The following is a 23,525-nucleotide window of genomic DNA, read 5'->3' on the forward strand; positions in this document are numbered from 1 at the left end:
TCTGAGAAAAAAAAGAGTCAGAATTTTGAGATAAAAAGTCACAAATACCTTTTTTATTTAGTGGCGGAAACAAGCTTCCATAGTTAATAGGTACAGCTACAGTAAAGTCTTCAGCTGGTCACTTTGAGATCATTTCCATCTACACTGTTTATATAAGGCTAGAAGTAAATGAGCAGTAGGATAATCTCTCTCTCTTTTAGTAATGAGAAAGAATACATTCAAACAATTACACAGAGCTGAGTCACAACAAAAACATTGATCTTCCGAATACAGATTGATTTTTCTTTTAACCAACGTGGCATAAATGTATCCTTAAATCATCATGGCTTTGTGTTTAGATCTCTTAATATTATTGATACCTCTTTAAGTAATATTTTGATATGGCATGTCATTGTTTGTGTCTCTTAAAGATCTTCCTTCTACAAATGTAATACGCTTATTTCGCGCATCCGTTATTTTGAAATCTAAAGCGAGGCTCCGGTGGGAAGAAAACCGGAAGTGTCGCCTTTAATCATAGGAGAGTCGCAAATGCGAAGACGTATTGTTGTGTTTAATGTAGAAATTAGTTATTCTAAAAATGTACATACATTTCTTTCATACTTTAGACTATATACAGTGAAAATCATTTATAATTTTTTTTTCAGAAAGTAAAAAAAGGAGGAACAAACTATAATGTTATACATATCCTATATTGGACATTAACGTCCAATAGTGTAAATCGCGGCAGCAGCTTCAGGTTGGTACTCCAAGGCATTGTTGTTTATCTTTACTTCCGGGGTTCTTCCCACCGGAGCCTCGCTTTGGATTCAAAATAACGGCTGCGTGAAATAAGCTGCTGTGCTTCATTTGTTTGGTTGTATGTGTTTGTGGCTTAAATGTTTTTGAAACAGTACACTTCCAATGAATGAATACAGAGGCATGGCACAGATCAAAGTTTATCAAAAGCATTTAATATTATTCAGAGTAATCATATCAATGACACACGAATTCACAAAGTGTTTAAGACATGTCTGGCTCAGTTCGCTTCGTGTGTGAATTCCAAAACAGTGCAGATTTTAAATAACCACAAAAATAAAATGAGGGAAAAAAAGGAAAGTGTGTATATTGCAACAGGAAAAATATCTCTTAAAAAATTGAGAGTAGCTCAAGAAGAACTCAGCACCATCTATTTCATAATCAAAACCATTTTCCTGATAATACATGAATCATTTCATGCTAACGCCTCTAAAGCTGTAAAAAATTACAGTATATATTTTAAAACAATAATGCGTTAAATCCTCTTTCACACGGTTACTCGTTCCAGTAAAATGCCACAATTTACAGTTCAATGTGATTTTTCTCCATATAAGCATTAGTTTAGGTGTATGACAACCCACTGCAGCCAATAACTGTACAGCATTGAAAGTTTGTCTGCTGTAGTCAGCGTGCCAAACGTGTCCTCAAATGAACAGCATTTAAAACAGGACAGAAGCACCATTAAATGTGTAAGGTAGATATCAAAAACTGTTCTTAGCCCAAATTCGTGAATCACCTGAATTCATCACAAAGTAGCTGCTAATCAAGGCTCAGGATTAGTGACATCAGTCCAAGTCAACATTTTAGTACAAAAACAAGCAAAAAGATTCAGCGAGCACAGGTCTAATCTGAGAACTCTCATGAACATGGCCCCTGGATTTAATCTTTTTTTTTTTTTAAATAAACATTTAAACTGGATAGTGAGCAGGTGTTCAAATATATAACAGTGATCGCATTTAAGTCATGTTGTCGCTAACTTAGGTGGTAAGAAACGTGTTTTAAAAACACGTGTATAACAAACAACTTCTGATTAGTCAAATCCTACCGTCTGTGCTCTACAATCTAAAAGGACAAGGAGTCAGTTATGAGAGATTTAATTCATATAGACAGGAAAGACATTTAAAGGGGTAAGCACCAAGATAAAAAAAAAGAAAAAGAAAATCAGCACCCTTAAAATATTACAGAGGACTTAGAATAACAATAGAAACCCTTAATACATCTATGATAACCATGTTGAGGCAGGGAGAGCATTTCATATCCAATAAATAGAAGAACATTTTAAATAAAATTTTTTTTACAAAAAAAAAAAAAGAATAGATCTGTATAGAGGAGAGAAACAATTCACTGACCAAAACAGATGAAACTGAACAAGAATAACCACAAAATGCAGGAAAAGAGATTGATTAAAAATGCAAGCCTTAAATGCTTGTCCTGATATAAAACACAACGTTCCATACTAAAACTGAAAAAGTATTTTAAAACCCGTATGTTTTGAAGCATTCTGAACAACTATTTCTTTTTAATTCTTAATGCTTTAGAAAAATGTCCATAGCTCTATTATTAGTATTATTAATTTTTATCTCTTCACTAAATACAAGTCACAAGGCCAATGTGGTATATATCTAGGCTGTCTAGGTTTAAAAATAATAAATTATTGGAGAAAAATAAGCACCCACGAAAAGTACAAAGAGCATTTAGACATTTCAGTATTCAAGACCAAAAAAAAAAAAAAAGAGCAACATGAAAGAGAACTAAGAACAAAAACCTAAACGGACAGGATCTTGTCAAATCCGCTGCTGTAAGCCGTGACAGCACCAAACTGCGGTTCATCGGACGTCCCGCAGAGCCATTCAGAGGTTGATACACAAGACCGACAGGAGCTAACTGAAGTCTTATTGGCTGATTGGTTCTGTAAACAATTCAGAGTAAACTGGTTCTGGATTGGCTGTACAACAAATATTAACAGTAGTAGGTAATTTTTTTTTCCAACTGTAAGTGTTTTAAGTCTTAATTGGACTAAAATAAAAGATCTTGTCCTGCGAGCAGGAGTTTTGGTTATGGCTGTGTGAGGGAAAGTGATGAGACGTTCTCATCGGGAGCTGGGACTGATGGCCTGAGAAAGACAAACAAATGACAGATGTTAGCTCTTTCTGAAGCTTTGTTCAACTGCACGCTTTGTCAAAGTGCACGATCATGAACTCACCAGGGTGAATGAGTCGTATACGTTCATCAGCTCCTCCATGCGGTATTGCTCCAGCACCACTACATTGGAGAGGTTTGGGCTTCGTTGTCGTGCACAGTCCTCACAGTGCACCACATACGTCTTCCGACTGCCATTCTCGCTGGTCACAAACAGCAGGTTAAACACCTCCACCTGCTCAGGAACATAAAAACAAACCACAAACTCTTAAAGGACGCCTATTATGTCATTTACAGATTCATAATTAAATCATAAATTTATTCTGGTAGACAAAATTATTTTTCTTAGGGTATGTTTACAAGATAAAATGCATCTCTCTATTAGTGTTACTGAATCTTAGTGCTGTGCTCGATACTATCGACCACAACATTCTTTTGAATAGACACGGAAATTATGTTGGCATTAGTGGAATTGCTCAATTGGAATGGTTCAAATTATTCTTCTGACCGTTACCAATTTGTAGCAGTAAATGAAGTAGTATATCGATCACAAGTTCAGTATGAAGTACCACAAGGCTCAGTACTAGGACCGTTGCTTTTTTTTTATACCTTGTACATGCTACCCTTGGGAGATATCATTAGGAAGCATAGTTTGGTTTTCACTGTGATGCTGATGATACTCAGCTCTATATTTCTTTGTGCCCTGACGAGACACATCAACTATGCATTCCGCTAATTTTGTGAATTGGTATAAAATAATTGGATGACAAGCATACCAGTCAACACTCCCATTTTCCCCCGGGAGTCTCCCATATTTCAAACCAATCTCCCGCCCTCCTCCCGTTTTGTTATTTCTCCCGTGAAACAACCCGTAATTTGAATGGCCCAAACCTCATTATATGAATAATCACATCAATATATTATTCCAAGGTTGTCCAGTTGCCAGATCTTATATGAAACGCATCCTACTCGCACAAACAACACATCATACAAATTTCGAACCATTTGTGAGCGCAACCTACAAGCCAGTTGTGCTGTTGATATCTGCGCAGGTAGTAGACTGGTAGAAATGGGAGAAGACTCATGGTAAATATTTAACGCAATTAACTCAGAATCCGTTTTCTCTGTCATCCTTTGGCTAGCCTTACATTATGTGATGGGCTCTTATTCATGCAAATGGTTTTAAGCCACTCAAGCCAAGACAAAGAGAACATGTCTGTGACACACACACACGACACACAGAAAGACGCGCGCCAGAATCAAGTTCTCTTACGGCTTTAAGTTGCACATGAGGATACCCGACAAAATGGACATTTTGGCATATTTGCATAAGAGCAGTCTTAAATGAGTTTTTAAAAGTCTTAAATTAACGTAAAGAGTTGAGAGAATGGGGCGTGTGTGAGATCTGCGTCTGTCAGCAGCTGCTGGTTTTAAGAGGACAGCAGCTAATAATGCTGTCTGTCAGTAAAGTTAATAGAAGAACAAAGGAAACAGAGAAAATGACTCATTAAATGGACAAAAGTTCTTTAGTCAATAGCAGTAAGGATTAAATTGAACTTTATTCAATTTCTATATATATATATCTCCTACATGTTAGACAAATATTTAAAATATAGCTACTTTATGTTGTTTCTATATTAATTTGGAGATTAACTGTGAAATTGCATTATAAAATATATTAAAAACTTACGTTTTTTTAAATGGTGATTAATCTAATTCCTTTTTGCAATCGATTGACAGCACTGATAAAAAGAAATAAAAAAAACGAATTAATTTTTTTATAAAAATAAAAAATTAACATGAAATCAAAGAAATGTATTTGTTAATATCTGCAGAATTAATGTGCATTTACTCTGCCTTTGCCATCCAGCACCCCCCACAATCCCTCAAGTCTCCCATATTTTTGTACCCAAACGTTGACAGGTATGACAACAAGTAATTCCCTACTACTTAAAGCTGCAGTCCATAATTTTTTCTGTATTGAAAATTTACAAAATGTATATAATAAGTACATCATAAATTAATTTTCCAAACCCAAGTTGTCGTCAATCACTACAGTACATATATATATACACTAGTATATATAGTATACTAATTGGCTTCATCACTCGGGTCTCCTCTCCACCAATAAGCTGGTGTGTGGTGGGTGTTCTGGCGCAAAATGGTTGCCGTCACATTATCCAGGTGGATGCTGCACATTGGTGGTGGATGAAGAGATTTCCCCTTCTATGTAAAGCGCTTTGAGTGCCGAAAAAAGTGCAAGTAGCAGCTTTGGATACAATGGTCTTCCGCAAGATGCATGCAGTTCTGTTTATTAACCGCTAGTGCGCCAAACGTTACGGACTGCAGCTTTAATTCAGAAAAAGAAGAAAAAAAATCTGGGTCTGCTCTTTGATACCAATCTTTTATTTGAAAGCCACATTTCTAGCATCTGTAAAACCGTATTCTTCCATCTTAAAAAAAATATAGAAACTACGTCATATGCTCTCAATGACAAATGCAGAAAAGTTAGTTCATGCATTCATGACCTCGATGCTAGATTATTGTAATGCTCTTATGGGTGGTTGCCCTGCACGCTTAATAAACAAACGACAGGTGGTCCAAAACGCAGTAGCTAGTTCTTACCAAACCAGGAAGTTTGACCATATTAGCCCGGTTCTGTCAACACTGCACTGGCTTCCTATTAAACATTGCATATTTTAAAATCATTCTTAATTATTTACTGAGCACTAAATGGTTTGGCTCCTCAGACTTGAGTGAGCTCTCAACACATTATATGGGGCTTTCGCACTGCAAGAACTGGGAACGATTTTAGTTCTAGGAACACCTCCTACTTTAGAGTAGGGTCTAACCCAGAACAATAGGAACTACCAGTGACGCAAGTGTACGCTGATTGGGCTTAAAAAGAAAAGCCATGTAAACGCACAGATTATAACCTATATATTTACTCCAGAAACTAACTCTACGTACATGGAAAACAGTGATAGACGGATCTCTCAACCGCAATTTTGAGGAGACCAAGACCAAAAAATGATTATGTGTTTCTGCTCAGCTAACAACATTGGGCATCAAACACATGGCAAACGCTAATACTGTCTAATATACTGTCTACTTTATTTGTATAACAGTTCTATATAATAACGCATTAGACAGGACTGTTTAACAGATCGTAAACTAATGAAGATGGAGAATGGGAGCGCTGTATGCTCAGGCTCTGCCATTCTCAGTGCAGTCAAAATAAAAGTCACAACAAGCGCAGTTTACGTCACTTCAGAGTTCCTACTGGAGGTGCGTATGCAACCAGGAAAATGGCCCTAGGGGAACATTTAGTTCTCGGTGAACCACTCCGGTAGCTAGTTCCTATAACTAAGTTCCTATAACTAGCCAGTGTGAAAGGGGTTGTAGTCCTTCATATCTATTGTGATCTCAAAATTCTGGCCAGTTGATAATACCAATAATACCAACATCCTCTGCAGGCAGTAGATCCTTTTCCTATTTAGCACCCAAACCCTGGAAAAGTCTTCCTAGCCTTGAAGCAGACACACTGTCAGTTTAAATCTAGACTAAAAGCATCTCTTTAACCTGGCATACACAACACATTATCAATTCCTATTATTCAAATCAGTTAAATGAATGTTAGGCTGCATAAACTATATCAACCGGAACCAGGAACACTTCCTATAACACCCGATGTACTTGTTACATCATAATAAGAATAGCATTTACGCAATTGTTAGTCTGTCGGTCTCATCCTTATCCCAAGGTTACCGTAGTCAGCCGTATCCGGTCCATATCCAGATCAGATGGTGGACCTGCATCTAGACACGACCAAAACGCAGCCCTGAATGACAGCAGGGACCGTGTCAACTAGACAATCCCCTGTGAAGGCCTCATCGACATGACAGTCATCGGCAGGTCCTCCGCACAGACCCTATGGCCTTCAGCTTCGGCTCCATACCGGTGTGATGAATTGATCTTCAAGCAAAAGGAACTAGATAAATATTTAAATGCTAATTCTGACTTGTGATGCAGCCTGAAACATCACACTGTGTTCGTTCATTGGCCAGAGGAGAACTGGCCCCCTGACTGAGCCTGGTTTCTCCTTATTTTTTTCTCTCATTCTGTTAACTGATGGAGTTTGGGTCCCTTGCCACTGTCGCCTCTGGCTTGCTAGCCGAAATAGCCGAAATGCATAATTTTCTCGTAATCACTGTAAAGCTGCTTTGAAACAATCTGTGTTATTGTATAAAGCGCTATATAAATACAGATGACTTGACTAAAGCCAAACCAGAATGGTTTGACTTTAGATTTGAGAAATTATGTATAATTTCAAGGTTTAAAGCAAAACCAGAACGGTCTGACTTAAGATTTGTGAAATTATGCTGAAATTAAACAGCAGACTGAATGCAAATTCACTCTCTGACATTAGGTGGTGCTGATGGAACAGCAGAAAGAGGAAAAGAAAATGACATCAAAACTTTTCTGAAGACAGTCAGATCCCTTCAGAAATACATATAAACCCCCACTTCAATTTTTATATTTTCTTCCTCTATTTCGAGCATCATGAACACTGGGCATGTTGTGCCTGGTACAGTATTTGCTCTGCTGGAGCATCGGTGTTCTCTTCTTTGTACCGGTCTTTGGTGCATCCCATTTCTAGCCTGTGTCAATGTCCTGTTAACAGACTGTAATATTTGCACACAAACTGCATTGCAATCATTTCCCAAAATGTAATTTGTGTGGAAGTCTGGAATAGAGATCAGCCAAAATAAAACTAAAACGGATTTATGGTCAGCCGACCGGTGCATCTCTAATTTCATGTGTTGTTACTTGTAACTGTGTCATTTCTTTACACCATGCCATAAAAAAGAAAATGCAACACACTGTCCTGCATTGAACAGGGGTGCATTTCCTGAACAACAGCGCTTTACTGCCCAGCTCACTGCTTAACTACCATAGAGTGATACATGATATCAAGAAATCAACTAGCCAGTCAGGACAAATTTGCCCAAAGACAGTTTTGGGAAACCGATGTTTAACCATGTTGGGTTAATGAGGTCACACAGGTGGTGGAGTAATAACTTATTTGAATCAATCCTTTAAAAATTGAGTTAATGCCAGATTTTTTTATATAAATTACAGACATGGCATCTGATTCTCATTTTTCTCAGTTATTTTGCTTTATTTCCAGATTCAGTCATAGGCTCGTTCTTACGTACTAGAGCACGTACACACTCTTAAAGAACAGTGCTTTAAATCTCGAGAAACTAAGAGATGTAAATGACATTTTATATATATTGAAAGGGATCTATATATGAATGTCAGCTAGCTCGTTATTTTGCTCAAGACAAGGATTTATTGAGTCCAAATGTCACGCAAACCAGAAACTAGGCTTCTAACCACAGGTCGAGAGCTGTAATTCGCAAACAACATCGCAAAGTTGTGTGGTTGGAATGTCTGTTGGGCAACACAGACTCATTGAACAAGACTTATAACAAAAGGAACTTGCGACCATAGTTGGCTAACGATGCTTTCGGGAAACGCACCTCGGCACCTTTCAGAAGCAGTCATTATTAAAATGGTGAGAACACAACAAAAGGTTGTGATTACATTTTGAACACTGATTCTTCACTATTCCTCAGCAGTATATTGTTAACAATTCCTCGGCCATTGGAAGTCCATGTGATGATGTTTTGCCCTTACAGTAAAAAAAAAAAAAAAAAAAACACTGTTTCCTTGATATAGTGATAAAATCTTCCTGGACTTATAACTACCTTTGTTTGAGGGCTATCCAAAATAACCAGTCGAGAGCTATTTTGCAAATGGCTTACATGGTGAGGTAGCTACGTCACAAAAATAATAGCAGGACTACAAATAAAAGGTTTAAGGCAGTTGTTTTCTATTGTGGAGATTCAATCCCTTTGAAATGTTTGCATGGACTGTGCTCTTTGCAGATTGTTTACATGCATTAACAGCTATATTACACACGAAAGGAAAGGTACAACAACAACAACAAAATAATAGATCTCCTTTAAAAGTTGAAGGGTGCATTCCTGGGCCTCTAGTGACACCAAAATGAAGTGCAAAAATAATGATTGCTAGTGGTGCAGAAATTACACGCTGCACCTTTACATAGGTTGTGACAAATTCTAAATGAGAATAACTCAAAGCTGCATTATTTCATAACCAGAGATGACACAGCTACATGCTAAATATTCCTTTTTTGGAATATAATTCTCGAGGTCTAGTGGGTTTTTGCATACTGGTAGTATCTTTTTCTACGCAGAACCTGCCAATATTTTATACAATCTATGAAGCACAACATTCGACTCACATCACACTCGTTACAGTAGTAGGCCGGCTCATCCTTCACTCTGCTCTGGTAGGAGATCTTCTTTCCAGATGCCACCAGCTGGTCCCTCAGGATCTGAATGTGCTTAATAGACTGAAGGAGACAGTGTCTGAAAAGGAGGGGGAAAAAAATTATGAAATGTCCATGCTACTTGATTGTGGTGTAACCTGGTAAGAAAGAATCAATAATGCTGCTGCATACTCACTTGATCATCTTGTAAGTGTCTGGATCGGTGACTTTGACGTTGCGTGCCACGTTCCAGGACACGTGAATCATGGGAACGATGGATTTCACTTTCTTCACTTCGTTCCACTCAAATCTCTCTAAAGCCAACTGGTACTGATATGCTACAAATACAAAAGATAAAGGTCTAGCAAAAAAGCTTTTTACATTTCTGTGCCCTGGCTAAGAAATTTTAGTTTTACACATTTTGTTGCAACCGTTTAATGTAACCATAATGACTGATACAATTTTTCAATGATAAAAAGAAAGGTTACAAGGTCAGTGTGTAGTTTACTCACAGTTGACAGGTCCCACATTCCAAGCAATGTTGTTGCACCAGCCTACGGCTTGAACCCAGTGTACAGTGCCTGCGTTGATCCATACCAGATCTCCTGGCCTTTGGATGAACCGGTACACAGGGATATTAGAGCGGTACAAGTCATCCAGAACCGGCCACCATGATCCTGTCAGGTAGTCCACTCCATGCCTGAGAGAAAATTCATTCACAAACTTAATATATTTTGTGGTTAAAATTAATAGCCAAAAAATATTTTATTCCTAATGAAAGTATTTTATTTTGACAGAGTTTTTGATAAATTGAGTAACTCTACTGTGGCTTAAAAAGACAGATTTTGCATTTTTCAAGTTGCACAGTTTCTTACTTTTCACAGAAATCACTGATGGCCTCCCAGTAGTCGTCATGGACCGAAAACCACTCACAGTCTCCAGGCCCAATATTGATATTTACGGAACAAAAGTTATTGTTCTCCTGGTGTCCTGATGACACAACCATTGAACAAAAAATTTAACATCAATAAAGAACTACTTGCCAAAGCAGACTAATCCACCGTTGATTGACTTGAAATTAAGAAAGTTATTTTAGATTGAGTCAAACCTGGTGTGCGGCAGCCAGGGACCTTCATGTAGAGTTGTACTGTATTCATTCCCAAAATGGTGTGGCCAACATGGCTCAGCATATTCCCACTGGAAGAAACGCGCATAAACGCCGGCAACTTCTGCAGTTCTTGCAGCTGAGGCTTCCATCTAAAGCACAAGACACAACACCATATAGTTAATACAGATTGCTTATACATCACCAAGACATAGTTGTGTAATTGCTGCCTGTGTAGAGACTTTGATTTCATCCAACAGAAGATGCTGCACACGTTGAAGTAATTATGCACAATGGTCTTACCTTTTGGGATCGGATAGGTCAATATTGGTGCCAAATTTAATTATCTTCCCCACAGATTTTTGCTCTGAACTGTAAAAATAATGAAACAATTAATAACAGCATTTTAACAGCAGATCTTTATTCATACACACAGTGGGAGGGTGATTTATTATAGTTTTAATTAAATTCTTAAAGAAAATGTTACTACTATTTTTTTTTATTAAAATAAAAGTAATTATTTGGATTAGTTCAAGAATTAAGTGCTGAGGTAATTTGAAATAAATTACCTGGAGCCGGGAGCTAAGGAGTTACTGGTCATATTCTCAGAGTTAGTGGCAGATTTCTCATCTTCCTCCTCATAATCACTGCCCTTTTCTTCCTGCAAGGTCAGACAATGGCATGGTGAGTTCATGATGTATATGACTAATTTAATAGTTATATCAAAACTGTATAAACAACAATTCTTAAGTATTTGCAAAATGACCAATACAATCCTGGAAATTAACAAACACTGTGTACAAACTTCTATGGTGTAGGTTTGTGTTCACACCTGTAAGCTCTCTTGGAAGCTGGAGGCCTGGTACTGGGCATACTTGGCAATCGTTGTATGTGACCTGCTGCTCTCGCAGGGCCAGGTCTGGCCAGTGCCAGTGGAATCCCAGTTCTCATCCGCTGGCTGTTGAACCTGGGTCCGAACTTCTACTGCATGCTCCGAATTTGCCTCCACCAAAGACTTAGTTGAAAACAGACCAAGATCTATAAAGGAGGAGGAATGGAAAAAAGCACAACTTAGTTTCAACAGCAACTGTTTGGACTCAACTGTAGAGTAACAAAATTGAAAATCTGTCCATCCACAAGACATATGCAGAAACTTACTTAATCTAAGGGAGCCGGCTAGTCCCCGGATGACAGTAACTGGGTTTTTTGAATCTGTGCAGAACTGCAGCAGGACTGGAGAGAATGCATCTCTTTTACTTTCCAACTGTAGAGAAACACCAACATGGAATCATTAAGACATTCTTTTAACACTTTCACTGACATTTACAGAATTTTCAGACAATCCATGTTTTCACTGTTATACAGTTCTTCTGAAAGAGTACAACATCTCTGGATCAAAAGTCAAAAAAGGAGCAGAGACAAGGGATTAAAGCATTGCTCATGTACGTTGTAGTCTTAGAAAAAACAACAACAATTTGATCAGCTTTTTGTTCAAAATGTTGCTTTTTTTAAATGAAACATGAACAAATTCAAGTGTTGATAAAAAAAAAGCATTTTGCTAGAATAAAATGTTTTTCTTTGTCTTTTTTAAAGCAGAGGATCTGTTCTTTCTTTTGATATATTGCACATTCAGATATTCATACAACATTTTTAGAAAACTTTCATGGCCTCCTGAATATTTTGATCAAAAACAAGCAATAATAATAATAATAAAAAAAGTGTCTGGCAACTTAATATTACTGGAGTAGATTAACTCTTTCCTCGCCAGCGTTTTTTTAACACAATTGTTTTAAGTTTGATGTTCTGGTGTATATGTTATTGTGCATGTAATACAATACAAAATGACCACAAGGGGGCAGGAGATGCTGACAATGCTACTGCAATGCTTACATAGATACTAGGTGTGGGGGGGTTGAGTTTCTCTCGAGGGATGGGCATCTCTGGGGGCAAAATTGGTTTAACAGAGAAGGCAGGTAGGAGGTATGATTCCTTGAATTTCTCCTTCACACGAGCTCCTCTGAAACAACAAGACATTAAGCATTAGATATGGTCTTTAATGGTCCTTATGACTAAATTCCCACTGCAGGCAAGAAATATTCTGTTTCAGAGATGTCCTGCATGGAAATATTACTCACTTGCAGGCTCTGATGATTTCGCTAGCGGTGTTCTTTATGGTGATTTGCTCTAGAGGAATCCTCTTCTCCTCCACCTCTGAAGCAATAAATGTCTCCCTGTCCCCACTCTCCACCTTTATGAGGCGTATCTTCAGTTCTTTGGGTGGTCCATCTGTTAGTGCCTTTAGTTTCTGAAAGTCATCAGAACAAAATGCTGATGAAGCTGATTGGAGATCAGAGGAACGTCCAGAGCTGCCGCCATTGTCTTTACTTTGTGCCCACTCTTCCCCTTCGCTCTGAGATTGGTTACATTCCTCTTTTCTTCTCTTCTTTTCTCCATCACGCTCTTGCTCCTTCTCCCTAAACTCTTTACTCTGAATGTCCAGGTTACCCAGCACCTGCCTGCTCTTCTTTAGCTTGTGTGACTTTCCGTCCCTGTGCCGTCGACTGAAGCTGGAAGATGAGGATGAGGAAAGAGAAGCATCGTCGTGTCTTTCTCTGTGCTTTTTCTTTCTCTCTTTCCTGTCCTCATGTTTTTTACTGCTACTGTGTTTGTGTTTCCTCTCTCGTTCTCGGTGTCTGTCCTTTTCTTTATCAGGTTTGCATATCTCCTGTGACTCTGCCTTTGAGTGGTCTTTATAAGGGAGAATGTGTTTGTTCAACTCATAGCTATGACCAAGCTCTGCTAGCGAAGACTCTGAGATGGTGGTCAGTTTTGGTCGTCTTTCCAACAAGTCTTTCACAGTTCCAGAATCTTTCTCTCCTGTGGGTTCATCTGAAATCTCTTCCTCATCATCATGGTCCAAAAGATCGGACTGGCTTATTTTATCCCCTCTCTTCCTCTCGGACGCCCAAGCTGTAGGCGAGAGGGGACAGGTCTCACCTGAGTTACTTATGGCAGGGGTTTGCGTCGGACTGCTAAAACCTGGGTGATTGGCTGTACCTGATGTGGGAGAAGTGCTTTGTTGTTGTCTGCAAATGTCAGGCCCCAGAGAAAGAGATGAAGAGTACTTAACTCCCACAAAAGCAGAGGGAGGAGGACGACCGAAGGGTCCACCCCGGTAGGTGTATTTCTGGCTCTCAAGCACAGATGCAAGGTTTTTAAACATGTTGTTCACACCTGTCTGGTGGAGATGTGGCCGCTGATGTGGTGAACAGGATGGTGTTTCATCTTCCCGATCAACTTCTTCTTCATCATCCTCGCACTCACTTTTCTCTAACTCTGAAAGGCCATACAGCTTGGCCAAGTCACTATGACGATAGTTGGTTCCTGTTGTGTGAAGAATGCTTCCTTGGGACTTCATGCTAATGCAATTGGCAGACTTGGGAATGACCTTAAGAACCTCCTCTTCTTCCTCAAGTGAAGAAGTGCGACTGCAAGGCGATGCCAAGGAACCTTGCCGACTTAACACAGGTGGGCTTGCATGACTCTCTGGCTGATAATCCTCAGTTGGAGATTGTTTTAGGGCAGGCACGAGGTCCGGTGCACATAAATAACTCTTCATCTGTGCAACATTTGCAGAAAACTGAGGTTCCGGTACTGCCTGTTCTCCTCTCTGACCAGAATACAACTCCTCCTCTTTCTTGATGGACTCATCCAACATCTTCATAATGTTAGCCAATCCATCAGGCAAGAGCTCAGAAGTTTCCTCCTCAAATTGGGCACCATCAGAGTCACCACTGCAACTACTAGCACTGCTACCCAGACTACCAAGTCCTGTACTGGACATATGGTTTTGCAGGCTATTTGCGTTCGTGCAGATTTGTGTGCATGAAGAGCGAACAATCTTGGGGAAAGCCTGGTAAAGTTTGGGTGGCTCTCGCAGGGGCGGGGGGTTGGGAATAGCATCCAAAATCCTAGGGATATGAGAGGTTTTCAACATGGTGATATCTTTGGAGGGGTCAGGTTTTAATTGCATTATGTGGTTGTGGGAGGGGCTGATGAGACCTGACTCTGAGGGGTATGTGGGAATCCCAGTGGGATTCTGAGATGGTGCTCCACTCTTCCCTTTCTCTCTCTGCCTCTGCTTCTCACGGGCATATTCAGTCTGTGGGGTGAGAGGAGGTGGTCGTGGTCGTTCGTTAATGGTTGTTGCGGTTCCAGAAGGACGTTGGGGCACACCTCCTCGACTCAACCAGGGATAAGGTGGTGAATTCTGGCTAGGAGGGGAGATGGAAGAGGGTGCATTGGCTGGAGACAAACGAGGAGGTAGAGGCTCAGCTACACTACCTGACAGCAAACGCTCAAGACTCTTGATTGCAGACTCACCATGTGGCTTTGTCTCCACTTCTTGTCGCTCTACATTCTGTTTCCTCTTTTCCTCCTGTTCTCTCATTCTCTCTTCTGCTTGCAGGTGGCCCTGCAACTCTGCATCAAGTTTATTTAAAGCATCAGCAATGGATTGAGAGCTTGGGGCAGCAGTTTGCAAACAGGACCTTGAGTAGACTGGGGCTGGAACAGTAGTAGTTGCCTGAGAAATTGAGGGGGAAGCTTGAATGGGCACTAAGTTACATGAACTGTTGGATATTGGCTGGAGGGCTGAATTGGCTTTTATGTGTGCTGGAGGTTGAGGGTGATGTAAAGGTGAAATGACGGCTCGTTTGAGAGTGTTAGAGGTCTTGCTGGTGATGATGCTCTCCCCCGGTCTCTGAAGCCCTGAGTTTAGGGTGGAGAAAGTAGAGGACACTGGGGTGTAGTTAGGTCTACCTTGTCCTGTGTGAGGAAGAGTGGACTGCTGAATCTGAGCTTGTGCCCCTTGATATGGGTGGGGAAGGGTTCCAACACCAGGGTGGACACCCTGATACCCTGGATGTGGCAGATTTTTACCAGTCATGGATACATGGTTTGGGTTTGAGATTAACACTGAAGAATCAGTTCCTCTCCAACTGCTTAGGGTGCTGGGGATGGAGGTGGTGGTAGAGGGTGCAGAGCTCATTGTAGGGATGCCTCCAACATTGGTGTATAGTCCCAGGGAGCAAGGTGGACGAGGAGTTTCCAGGTTTGGGGTAATGACAGGTTTTCGAACAGGGGCCTGAGAAGGGCTCACACGTTTGGGCGTCCCTGGACCCTGGTCGCCCCCAACAACCTTATTCTGTGCCTGAGAAAGGCGTGCGACAACCTGAGAATCCCCTGTTGCTGAAATGTCACGTGATTCCTAAAGGGAAATGAATATAAGAGTCAACAAAACAGGTCCGAAACTTGTAACTATAGATAACATAATTATAACATTATGTGTTGCGCATCATGCTATTTAGTAAAATTAATCAGGCAGTAATTTTCAGGTTAAACAAAAAGTATTCAGGTTGCACAAAAAGTATTCTCGTCGCTTCATAAAATTAAGGTTGAACTATTTTAAAGATGTCTTTACTACCTTTCTGGGCCTTGAAAGCGCTAATTAAATTGCTGTCTATGGAGGGATCAGAGAGCTCTTGGATTTCATCAAAAATATCTTAATTTGTGTTCCGATCTATATTGAGTGATTCACTTTATTTAATTCTCTGTGCCTTTTACCTGGTTCTTCCAGGGTTTGTTGGGGTTGTGCTGAGGTACTGTGGCCTGGGCCGGGTTGCTGGCTGATGGGCTGGTGGAATGGATCAGCCCTGGGTGAGGCTGGAACTGGGAGTGACTGTAAGGCACAGTGGTGTGGTTTGCTGGTGAGGGTGCAGGGCGCTCCCTATCGGTCCGCAGTGATGAGGAGGATGTAGGTGGTGGAGGAGCATGTCTATCCAAAGAATTCACACCAGAATCACGTCCTCTTTGTGGAGTAGTACCCTGTGTTTGCCCTTGGGTCAGAGCTGAAGGTCTGTTGTTGGGGTAGGGGTATGTAGAATGGTGGATGTGAGGACTCTGTGAAGGTGGCCCCAGACACTGTGATGATGGACCGGTCTTGTGGGACTGTGGTAGTAGAGGACCCCTGCTTTGTCCGTAATCTCTTGTGGGGGGAATGGTGGGTGAAGAAATGGTTGACGGATTCAAGGGAGGCGGTTTATATGGGAAACTTCCAATTCCTGGTTTGGCTGAATCCTGGGAATAGAGAAAAATAAAAAATTAGGGAAAGTAAATCTAGACGCAATATCAGTAATAATGCCCACACACTACATGACAACGGGTTGCTGTGCTTTTCACACTACACGAGTAGTGGATCGTAAACAAGTCCAGATTTTTAACCTGCTGAATAGATTTGCCTACAATTTTTGCTCTTGGACGACATCTCCATTAACTATCGGCAAGCGGAAAATCAGGGCTAAAATCGTGTGATGTGTAGGTGGCATAAGGGTAAATGTGATGGCTAATAAAATGGCAGTGACAGATGATGCCATATATTAAACTGACAATACAAGAAAACATCACTGAATATTAATATTCAGATCAGCGATGACTGACCTGGAAATCGATCTGCCCGCTTTTGCGTTCATTTGGGTTCCAGGGTGCTCCTCCTTTGTGCAGTGGGCTCCAAAATCCAGGTTTGGGAGAGGGGTAGTGAGAGGATGGCTGCTGATTCAAATGTACAGGTTGCCCAGGTATACGCTGCATGGCTGAATGAGTAGCCTGACATAAGAAACAGAAAAAGAGATTATTAAAGGAGAGTTAAGACAGAAAATGCATGGGTGAGGCCATAAAGAAATTACCAACCTGCTCAGACCCAGAGATCTTCTTTCTCTTGCTTGGACCGGGGCAGTCCTCCATGGGTCGGTGTAAAGATGGAGCAGGGGTGTGCTGAATGACCGAGTGCTCTCCCAGAGGTGGCCCAGGCCGTTTTAACTGTCCAGAATGCGAGTGAGGTCCTCTGGGTTGCTGCTGAGTCTGGGCTTGAGTCCATATATCAGGTAATGGAGGCATGGGCCGTGAGCCATGGGCTGTGAACTGAGGAGCACCATACTTGTGGAGAAAAAGAGAGAAACAGCGTTTGGTGAGAGTACTCTTAACCATAATGTTCAGTTAAGTGAGCTACAGTCCTACACATTAAATTGAATTCTTAAATGTGTAAATTAAAGCTATTTATTTTCTTACTACATGAACATCATTCATGTAACAAGAAAGGATATGAAAAGTAATGAAATATAAGGTCAATATTCACCTTCAGTAGCTGATTGGCTCGAGCTGTGAGGTGTGCAGGAGGCCCTGCATTGTAGCCATTGTGTAGTCGGTTGTGGTTTTCACCAGGCAATGACTCATAACCCTGGCCAGTTCTGGTTGGTTCCCAAGGTCTTGGAGGAGCAGGGGGCATCCTTTGTAATCCTGGCAACAAAGCCTGAGACAGGTCTTGCTTATCCCCTCGATGTAAAGGACTGGAAATACAAAGACACATTAGCCTACTTACAACGCAAGTTGCACTGTTTGCCAGAAGTGTTTGTAAAACAACAATAAAGATTAAGACACTCACCCATTGTTTAAGAATTTACTAGGCTGGTTTAGGCCAGTCATGTGACTTGGTGGCATATTGGAGAGGAACTGGTGCTGACTGACACCAGGTAAGCACCTATCAAGAGATTTTTTTTTTCTTTGATCATTCCTTTTGATAGCTCTGTTTCACAACTTTATCAGTGAATTCACTAAAAGCATATTGAGACCCTAATAATGAGGTATATTACCTGGAGGGAGGTGGCCAGGCGCGGCTGCCCACGGGAGCCCATGGTCCCCGGTTGAGTCCGTCCAGAGGAAAAGGGTCCCGTGTGCTGCACCCGGTGAACTGTTCTGGTGTGTGATGCATCCAGCCTAGACTATAAAAAAAAGACAATTTATGTAATATCCTACACATCTCCAATATGTTGGCCAATACATCTGTCACTGAAAAATACAAAAATACTTCCCTACATGCTGGAAAGATTGCAAGGAGTTAAGTGGTTGTGACACTGAACTATTTAACAACTAAGCCATGATGCTGCCTTAAATGTCTTAGCTTAAATCTGAACAAGTCAGATGGAAGAGCAGAGCAGACATCTAATCTCTGTATTTAGTGGCTACACTGAAGTGTTAAGATTAAAAATAATGTTATATGCTAAGATGCACCAAATATTTTGATCTAAAATATTGTTCAATAATCTCTACCAAGAGAACAGTACACATGGTTACTCACCACACTAGCTGTGAGTTTGAAGCCCTCCACTGCAAAACAGAGAGGGCCACTCACCAACACGAAGGAGAAGCTGTTTACTGCTACCCCTGCCAACTGGAGAAAGAAAGAAAAGAGGAGAGATGGGACATAAGGGGGTGAGGCACAAATATACAGCCAAATCCATTAAACACAGGGGGAAAACACATCCTTTGTAGTCTGTATGAGTGTTTGGCCCGAAGGCAGCGATTAACAAAGGAACCCTCCAGAACATCAGTATCACTTATAACCTCTAGGGGGCAGTGCTCTTCTGTATTCGAATGGGAGGAAAGGGTGCACAGATGGGCCTGTGGGAGTTCACCTATAGGGTGAGTACACTGAGGTCATTATAACCCTTCCCGAGGCCTCTTGGCAGAGGGTGAGAGTGATTGGAGGGAGGGGACGAGCAGAGCAAAGTCCTGGAGTCAAGCCAGCGGTGTCTGTGTGCATGTGTACATAAAGGAGTGTGTGTACTTGTGTTGTGTTGCTTGAGTTTGATTATTTGCGTGTGTGTGTGTGTGTGACAAGAGAGGCACTGAGGTTAATCTCATTAGGCCAGGCGTGATGGAGAGAGGAAAGGACAGAAAGAAAGAGCAAGGGGTGGAGGGAGGAAAGGAACAGCAGAAGGCTTGAACAGGATGGATGGACAGATTAGGGGAAAAAGACGGGTCTAAAATTAAAGTGTTCTTTAGGGAGACTCCAAAGTGAGAAGACCGGCTGTGCTCCCATGAAACACCCACGCATGCGAACACACTGAGCTTCCCACGCATTCTGAACACACACGGCACACCGAGCGCAAGCTGGATGCACAAATATTGGCAAGCGTGCGTGCACACACTTGATTCAAATTGCTTGGCACACGCACATATATGCCCATACAGCAAAAGATGCCTAGCACACAGTAGATTTGGACTTGGCAAAAGCATTTCAAGTGTGACAGGCACTTTCTATTGCACAAAACACACACACACACATTTCTTATACAATAAAAAAGGACACATATGCAAAACTTGCCATCAATAAAATGCTGTTTAACCTGACGGGTTATTCCTGGGCTAGTTACCCAGCAGGCAGAGTAACACTTTCTGGTGAAAGTTACACGTCTTTAACACTTCAATACAGTATTTAAACTGTAATTTTGGTGATGAGGCATAATTAGTCCAAAGATATATATGCATGCGGCAGTATTGTGAGATTGTTTGGATAGAGTACGTGTGTGTGAGCCATTCCTTGCTCAGCAGGTTTAGTCAGACAGCGCGCGTATGTGCGTGTATTTTGAGCCTATAGTGCATATGAGCCCACCCACTCCTCTCTGGCTCATGGTGTTGCACTATTAAAAGGCTTCTCTAATATTTCAGGAAGTCTCGATTTAGCTGCTAGTGGGGACTGAAATAATCGTGATCCTGTAATACACTGCATTCTTAGACCCAGTTTCTGCATATTGACAGACAGACAGACACACACACACTTACCTGTCAAATAAACATCTAGCACCACTTCTCAAATGTCTGAAGAGTTAGGGTTTAGCACCAACACTCGATCATCTCTGCCGACGTTGACCACTGTAGAGAGATAAAGGAGGTAAACATGAAGTGAATTTGACTTCTCTTATTTGTTTTCCTGGTCTATTACTTTGGCTTCATTCCATCCAATCAGCACAAGTGCTGTAAAAACAGCCAGGCCTTGCAGCTGTGCCATCAATAATATCACAGACAGAATTTTTTTTTATTGAGAATCCAAGAGAGAAGTGGATGTTTTTAAGAAACTAAAGGAAATCCGTCTGCAACACTGGGAGGATTGGGTGGTGAGCAGGACAACAGTGAGAGGAAATCCATGATACTGTCTCTCGCACACAATGGTGAGAGTTATTATAGGGAGGTGTCTGAATAAACAGGCCTGGCATACTGGTGTGGAAAGCCAACTATCACATATGAAAACTATAGCTTGGGAAAAACACTCCATGAGAAATACAGGGTGGATAAAGTGTTCAAGGGGTTTGTATATCTGCATGTTTTTAGCACAAGAGAAATGTATACGTTTGCATGAAATAGTGAGCGAAAATACGTTTGCATGAAAAATGACAATCCCCTTGTCACAAAAATAAATTTTCTTCCATGACATTTGGCATTAACTTCTTGACAATTTAGAAGTTAATGCAAAAACTGACTAATGTGCATTTTACATGTTTGTATTCAATTTTTTATTTGAGTGTTGATTATTAGGCTATATCTAAAAATAAATAGCAACTGAATTTAAGCTAATTGTTTGGGCTCTGTTGTTAACCTTTAATATTATAATAATGTGCATGTGGTGTTGTCAAAAAACTCGGTACTTCAGTACCAAGTCAGTACTAAAAAAATTAAACGGTACTCGGTACTTAAGAAAAGCTGGTACCGTAACAGAGTTAATCTGGTTCTTGATGCACTGTCCGAAAGGGCTAACCTAACCCTCTTCATAAAAACACTGAGACATGGCGAACGGCGGTGCTGCTAATGTGGTGGCTCTGAATCCACTTGTTGACACGAAAGGAGGAAAGAGCCACACATGGAAATATTTTGGATTAGGCTAACGTCACATTGCCAAAAGGGGCCATTCACGTGCAAATTCACAATTTCAAATGTAGGCGCGCGGCAAGCGCGCTCATAATAAGCTTGTGGAAAGTGGTATCGGGTAGTTGTACGAGTACATGAGCACAGTATCGGACCGACACCAGAGTACTGGTATCAGTATCGGTGCATCCCTATTTATGTCATTAATATCAGTACGCCAGAAAAGCAGTTCTAGGCTTATTCTTGCCTGGATAACTCTTAGCAGGTAAAAAAGCCCTTTTAAAATTAAATATGAATGCAGTTTTGGATTAAATAAAAGTACAGTCAAGTCAAATAAAACACGTTTTATCTCCTGTATAGTTTGGTAACACTACAATAAGATACCATTCATTAACATTACTTAATGCATTATCTAACATCAACAACACATTGAGTGAACAATATATTTTTACAACATTAATTCATGTTTGTGAATGTTATTTAATACAAACACTTGATTGTTCATTTATCTAATCCAATTGTAAAGTGTTTTTAATACAGATGTATAGTTTCCATCTTTGTAACCGTGATATACACTTTAATATATGTAAATTTAATCTAAATTAAGCTTTGGTACCGAAATTGGTACAGAGAACCGTGAATTTTTACTGGTATTGGCACCGAATACTGAAATTTTGGTACCGTGACAACACTATGTGCATGTAAGGGCTACCTATATACAGTAATCCACATTTGATCCACAACTTAAAAAAGGTAAAATTACTAAAATAATCACACAGGTAAGTATAACATTATACACATAAATTGGAGTGAAAATACAGAAATAAAAGCAATAATTAAAATACCAGCTATATCAGGTATATGTAAACTAAATTAACAATTTTGTGTGAATTCTACTTCACAATACATACATTTAACTATAATTTGTATACCCGTTACATAGGTTTGTGCACAGAGCACACCAAGGGTCTTTAACAGGGGTCTTCAACAATTCACATTTCCGGGGTTCTCAGAAGTGGAAGTCATCGTAGTTAAATTTAAATTTTTTTTGTAGTTTACTGACGAGGCAATATAACACAATATAGGCCACATGTAGCCTGGTACCACCAGACTCTTGTACATTTCATTTGTACAGAGTCTGGCACCGGTCTATTGACTAGCGTTAACTTCCTTGTAGGCAGGTACTCTATTGAAGTCTTCTTGGATCTGCCCATCTGCCATAACCAATCGCTAACGTTTGGTCGTGACATATGTCATGTCGAACCCCGTGGGGAGGAGGGCCACAACATCATGGCCAACAACAAAACTTAGCAAAGTTTGTTCTTGCTCCGGCTTTAACTTCTTGATATTCGGCAGCGTTGCCACAACGGACCGAATGGATTCGCTCGAATCTTTCTCTGCTGCCATTACTGAACTACAACTCAAAATAAAACAAATAACAAGCCCCCAAGAAGGAAATCAAAATGCTCCATGCCGGAAATACAGAAATATTGTGACCTGAACCTGCTCACTTTAAAAACTATACAAACCCGATCACTTATGAGCCATGCTTAAACAACAAGCCCAAAAAATGCCTATAAGTGGACATAGCAACACTTCAAGAGTGCGCACTGAGAAGCAAAACTGTGCTTTAGTTAAAACTGTTGAACAGAGTATTTTGTCGCCGTACATAGGTCAGAATAGCGATACCAAACTCGTGAGACCTTACTGCCAAGAGAGAAAGTTGTGGGTAGTGACTCGAATCATATTTTTTTCAGTGTGCATTCATACTATAACAACACGCACACATAAACGCAAAACGAAACTTCTCTGTACTACATTTCCATATCTCACATATTATTCTGCAACAGCTTTTTACGAGAACATGTTTTATTACTAGAAATATAGATATTGGAATAAATACAGCAGTCCGAAACTGATCCTTAAACTTACTGTAAGAGAGAGAAATTGAAACGCGCGCACACACACTAGGTCTGATAACAGCTAGGTGTCTGCTGTCTAACGGGGAACTCCCATGACTCAACCATGGAAAGGGCTTACCCCACAACCCAGTCCCTTCCCCCTGCTCTTGCAGTCTTTATGGTCAGGTGATTCGGGACGCCCACCTCAGTCACAGTATCGGAAATTTCTGAAAGTGTGCCGTCATCGATAAACATATGCACAAACATATGCACTGTAAAATTACAGTGGGGGTTTTTTTTTTAAACCGAAACTCACCGACAACGATCAGCCAGGAGAAAACAGTTGGCTTGCGGTGCAATTAATTATAAAAAGGGAACGTGGTTGTGTGGTTATTGGTTTATTGTAAGGCATCGCATCTGCATTCGGTTTTATGCTACAACCAACAAGAACTGTTTTCTAGAAATGCCA

The 23,525-nt window shown here is 40.5% G+C and overlaps 1 protein-coding gene across 7 annotated transcripts in view; it reads right to left on the bottom strand.

Annotated features, from left to right (window-relative positions):
- Window positions 1-930: 930 nt before the first annotated feature.
- The window catches only part of kdm6ba (lysine (K)-specific demethylase 6B, a), a 103,237-nt gene continuing 80,642 nt past the window's right edge, over window positions 931-23,525 (bottom strand). For 4 of the 7 annotated variants that reach the window (XM_077227519.1, XM_077227521.1, XM_077227518.1 and 1 more), the window contains 21 exons: window positions 20,079-20,168; window positions 18,592-18,684; window positions 18,107-18,235; window positions 17,899-17,994; window positions 17,593-17,803; window positions 17,148-17,393; window positions 16,899-17,063; window positions 16,026-16,538; window positions 12,536-15,669; window positions 12,291-12,417; window positions 11,559-11,664; window positions 11,233-11,438; window positions 10,970-11,061; window positions 10,704-10,772; window positions 10,404-10,552; window positions 10,171-10,285; window positions 9,808-9,995; window positions 9,492-9,633; window positions 9,269-9,395; window positions 2,999-3,169; window positions 931-2,908 (listed from right to left, as the gene is read on the bottom strand). In XM_077227519.1, the coding sequence (XP_077083634.1) occupies window positions 2,885-2,908; window positions 2,999-3,169; window positions 9,269-9,395; window positions 9,492-9,633; window positions 9,808-9,995; window positions 10,171-10,285; window positions 10,404-10,552; window positions 10,704-10,772; window positions 10,970-11,061; window positions 11,233-11,438; window positions 11,559-11,664; window positions 12,291-12,417; window positions 12,536-15,669; window positions 16,026-16,538; window positions 16,899-17,063; window positions 17,148-17,393; window positions 17,593-17,803; window positions 17,899-17,994; window positions 18,107-18,225 (6,000 nt within the window). In that variant the 5' untranslated portion in view covers window positions 18,226-18,235; window positions 18,592-18,684; window positions 20,079-20,168 and the 3' untranslated portion in view covers window positions 931-2,884. Of the gene's footprint in view, window positions 2,909-2,998; window positions 3,173-9,268; window positions 9,396-9,491; window positions 9,634-9,807; window positions 9,996-10,170; window positions 10,286-10,403; window positions 10,553-10,703; window positions 10,773-10,969; window positions 11,062-11,232; window positions 11,439-11,558; window positions 11,665-12,290; window positions 12,418-12,535; window positions 15,670-16,025; window positions 16,539-16,898; window positions 17,064-17,147; window positions 17,394-17,592; window positions 17,804-17,898; window positions 17,995-18,106; window positions 18,236-18,591; window positions 18,685-20,078; window positions 20,185-23,525 lie in introns of those variants that run through there. The other 3 variants (XM_077227515.1, XM_077227516.1, XM_077227517.1) reach the window with 2 other exon arrangements.

The sequence above is a fragment of the Siphateles boraxobius genome, unplaced genomic scaffold (genome assembly GCF_051911475.1).
Source record: "Siphateles boraxobius isolate OS27281-9 unplaced genomic scaffold, OSU_SipBor_1 130, whole genome shotgun sequence".
Classification (NCBI taxonomy): Eukaryota; Metazoa; Chordata; class Actinopteri; order Cypriniformes; family Leuciscidae; genus Siphateles; species Siphateles boraxobius.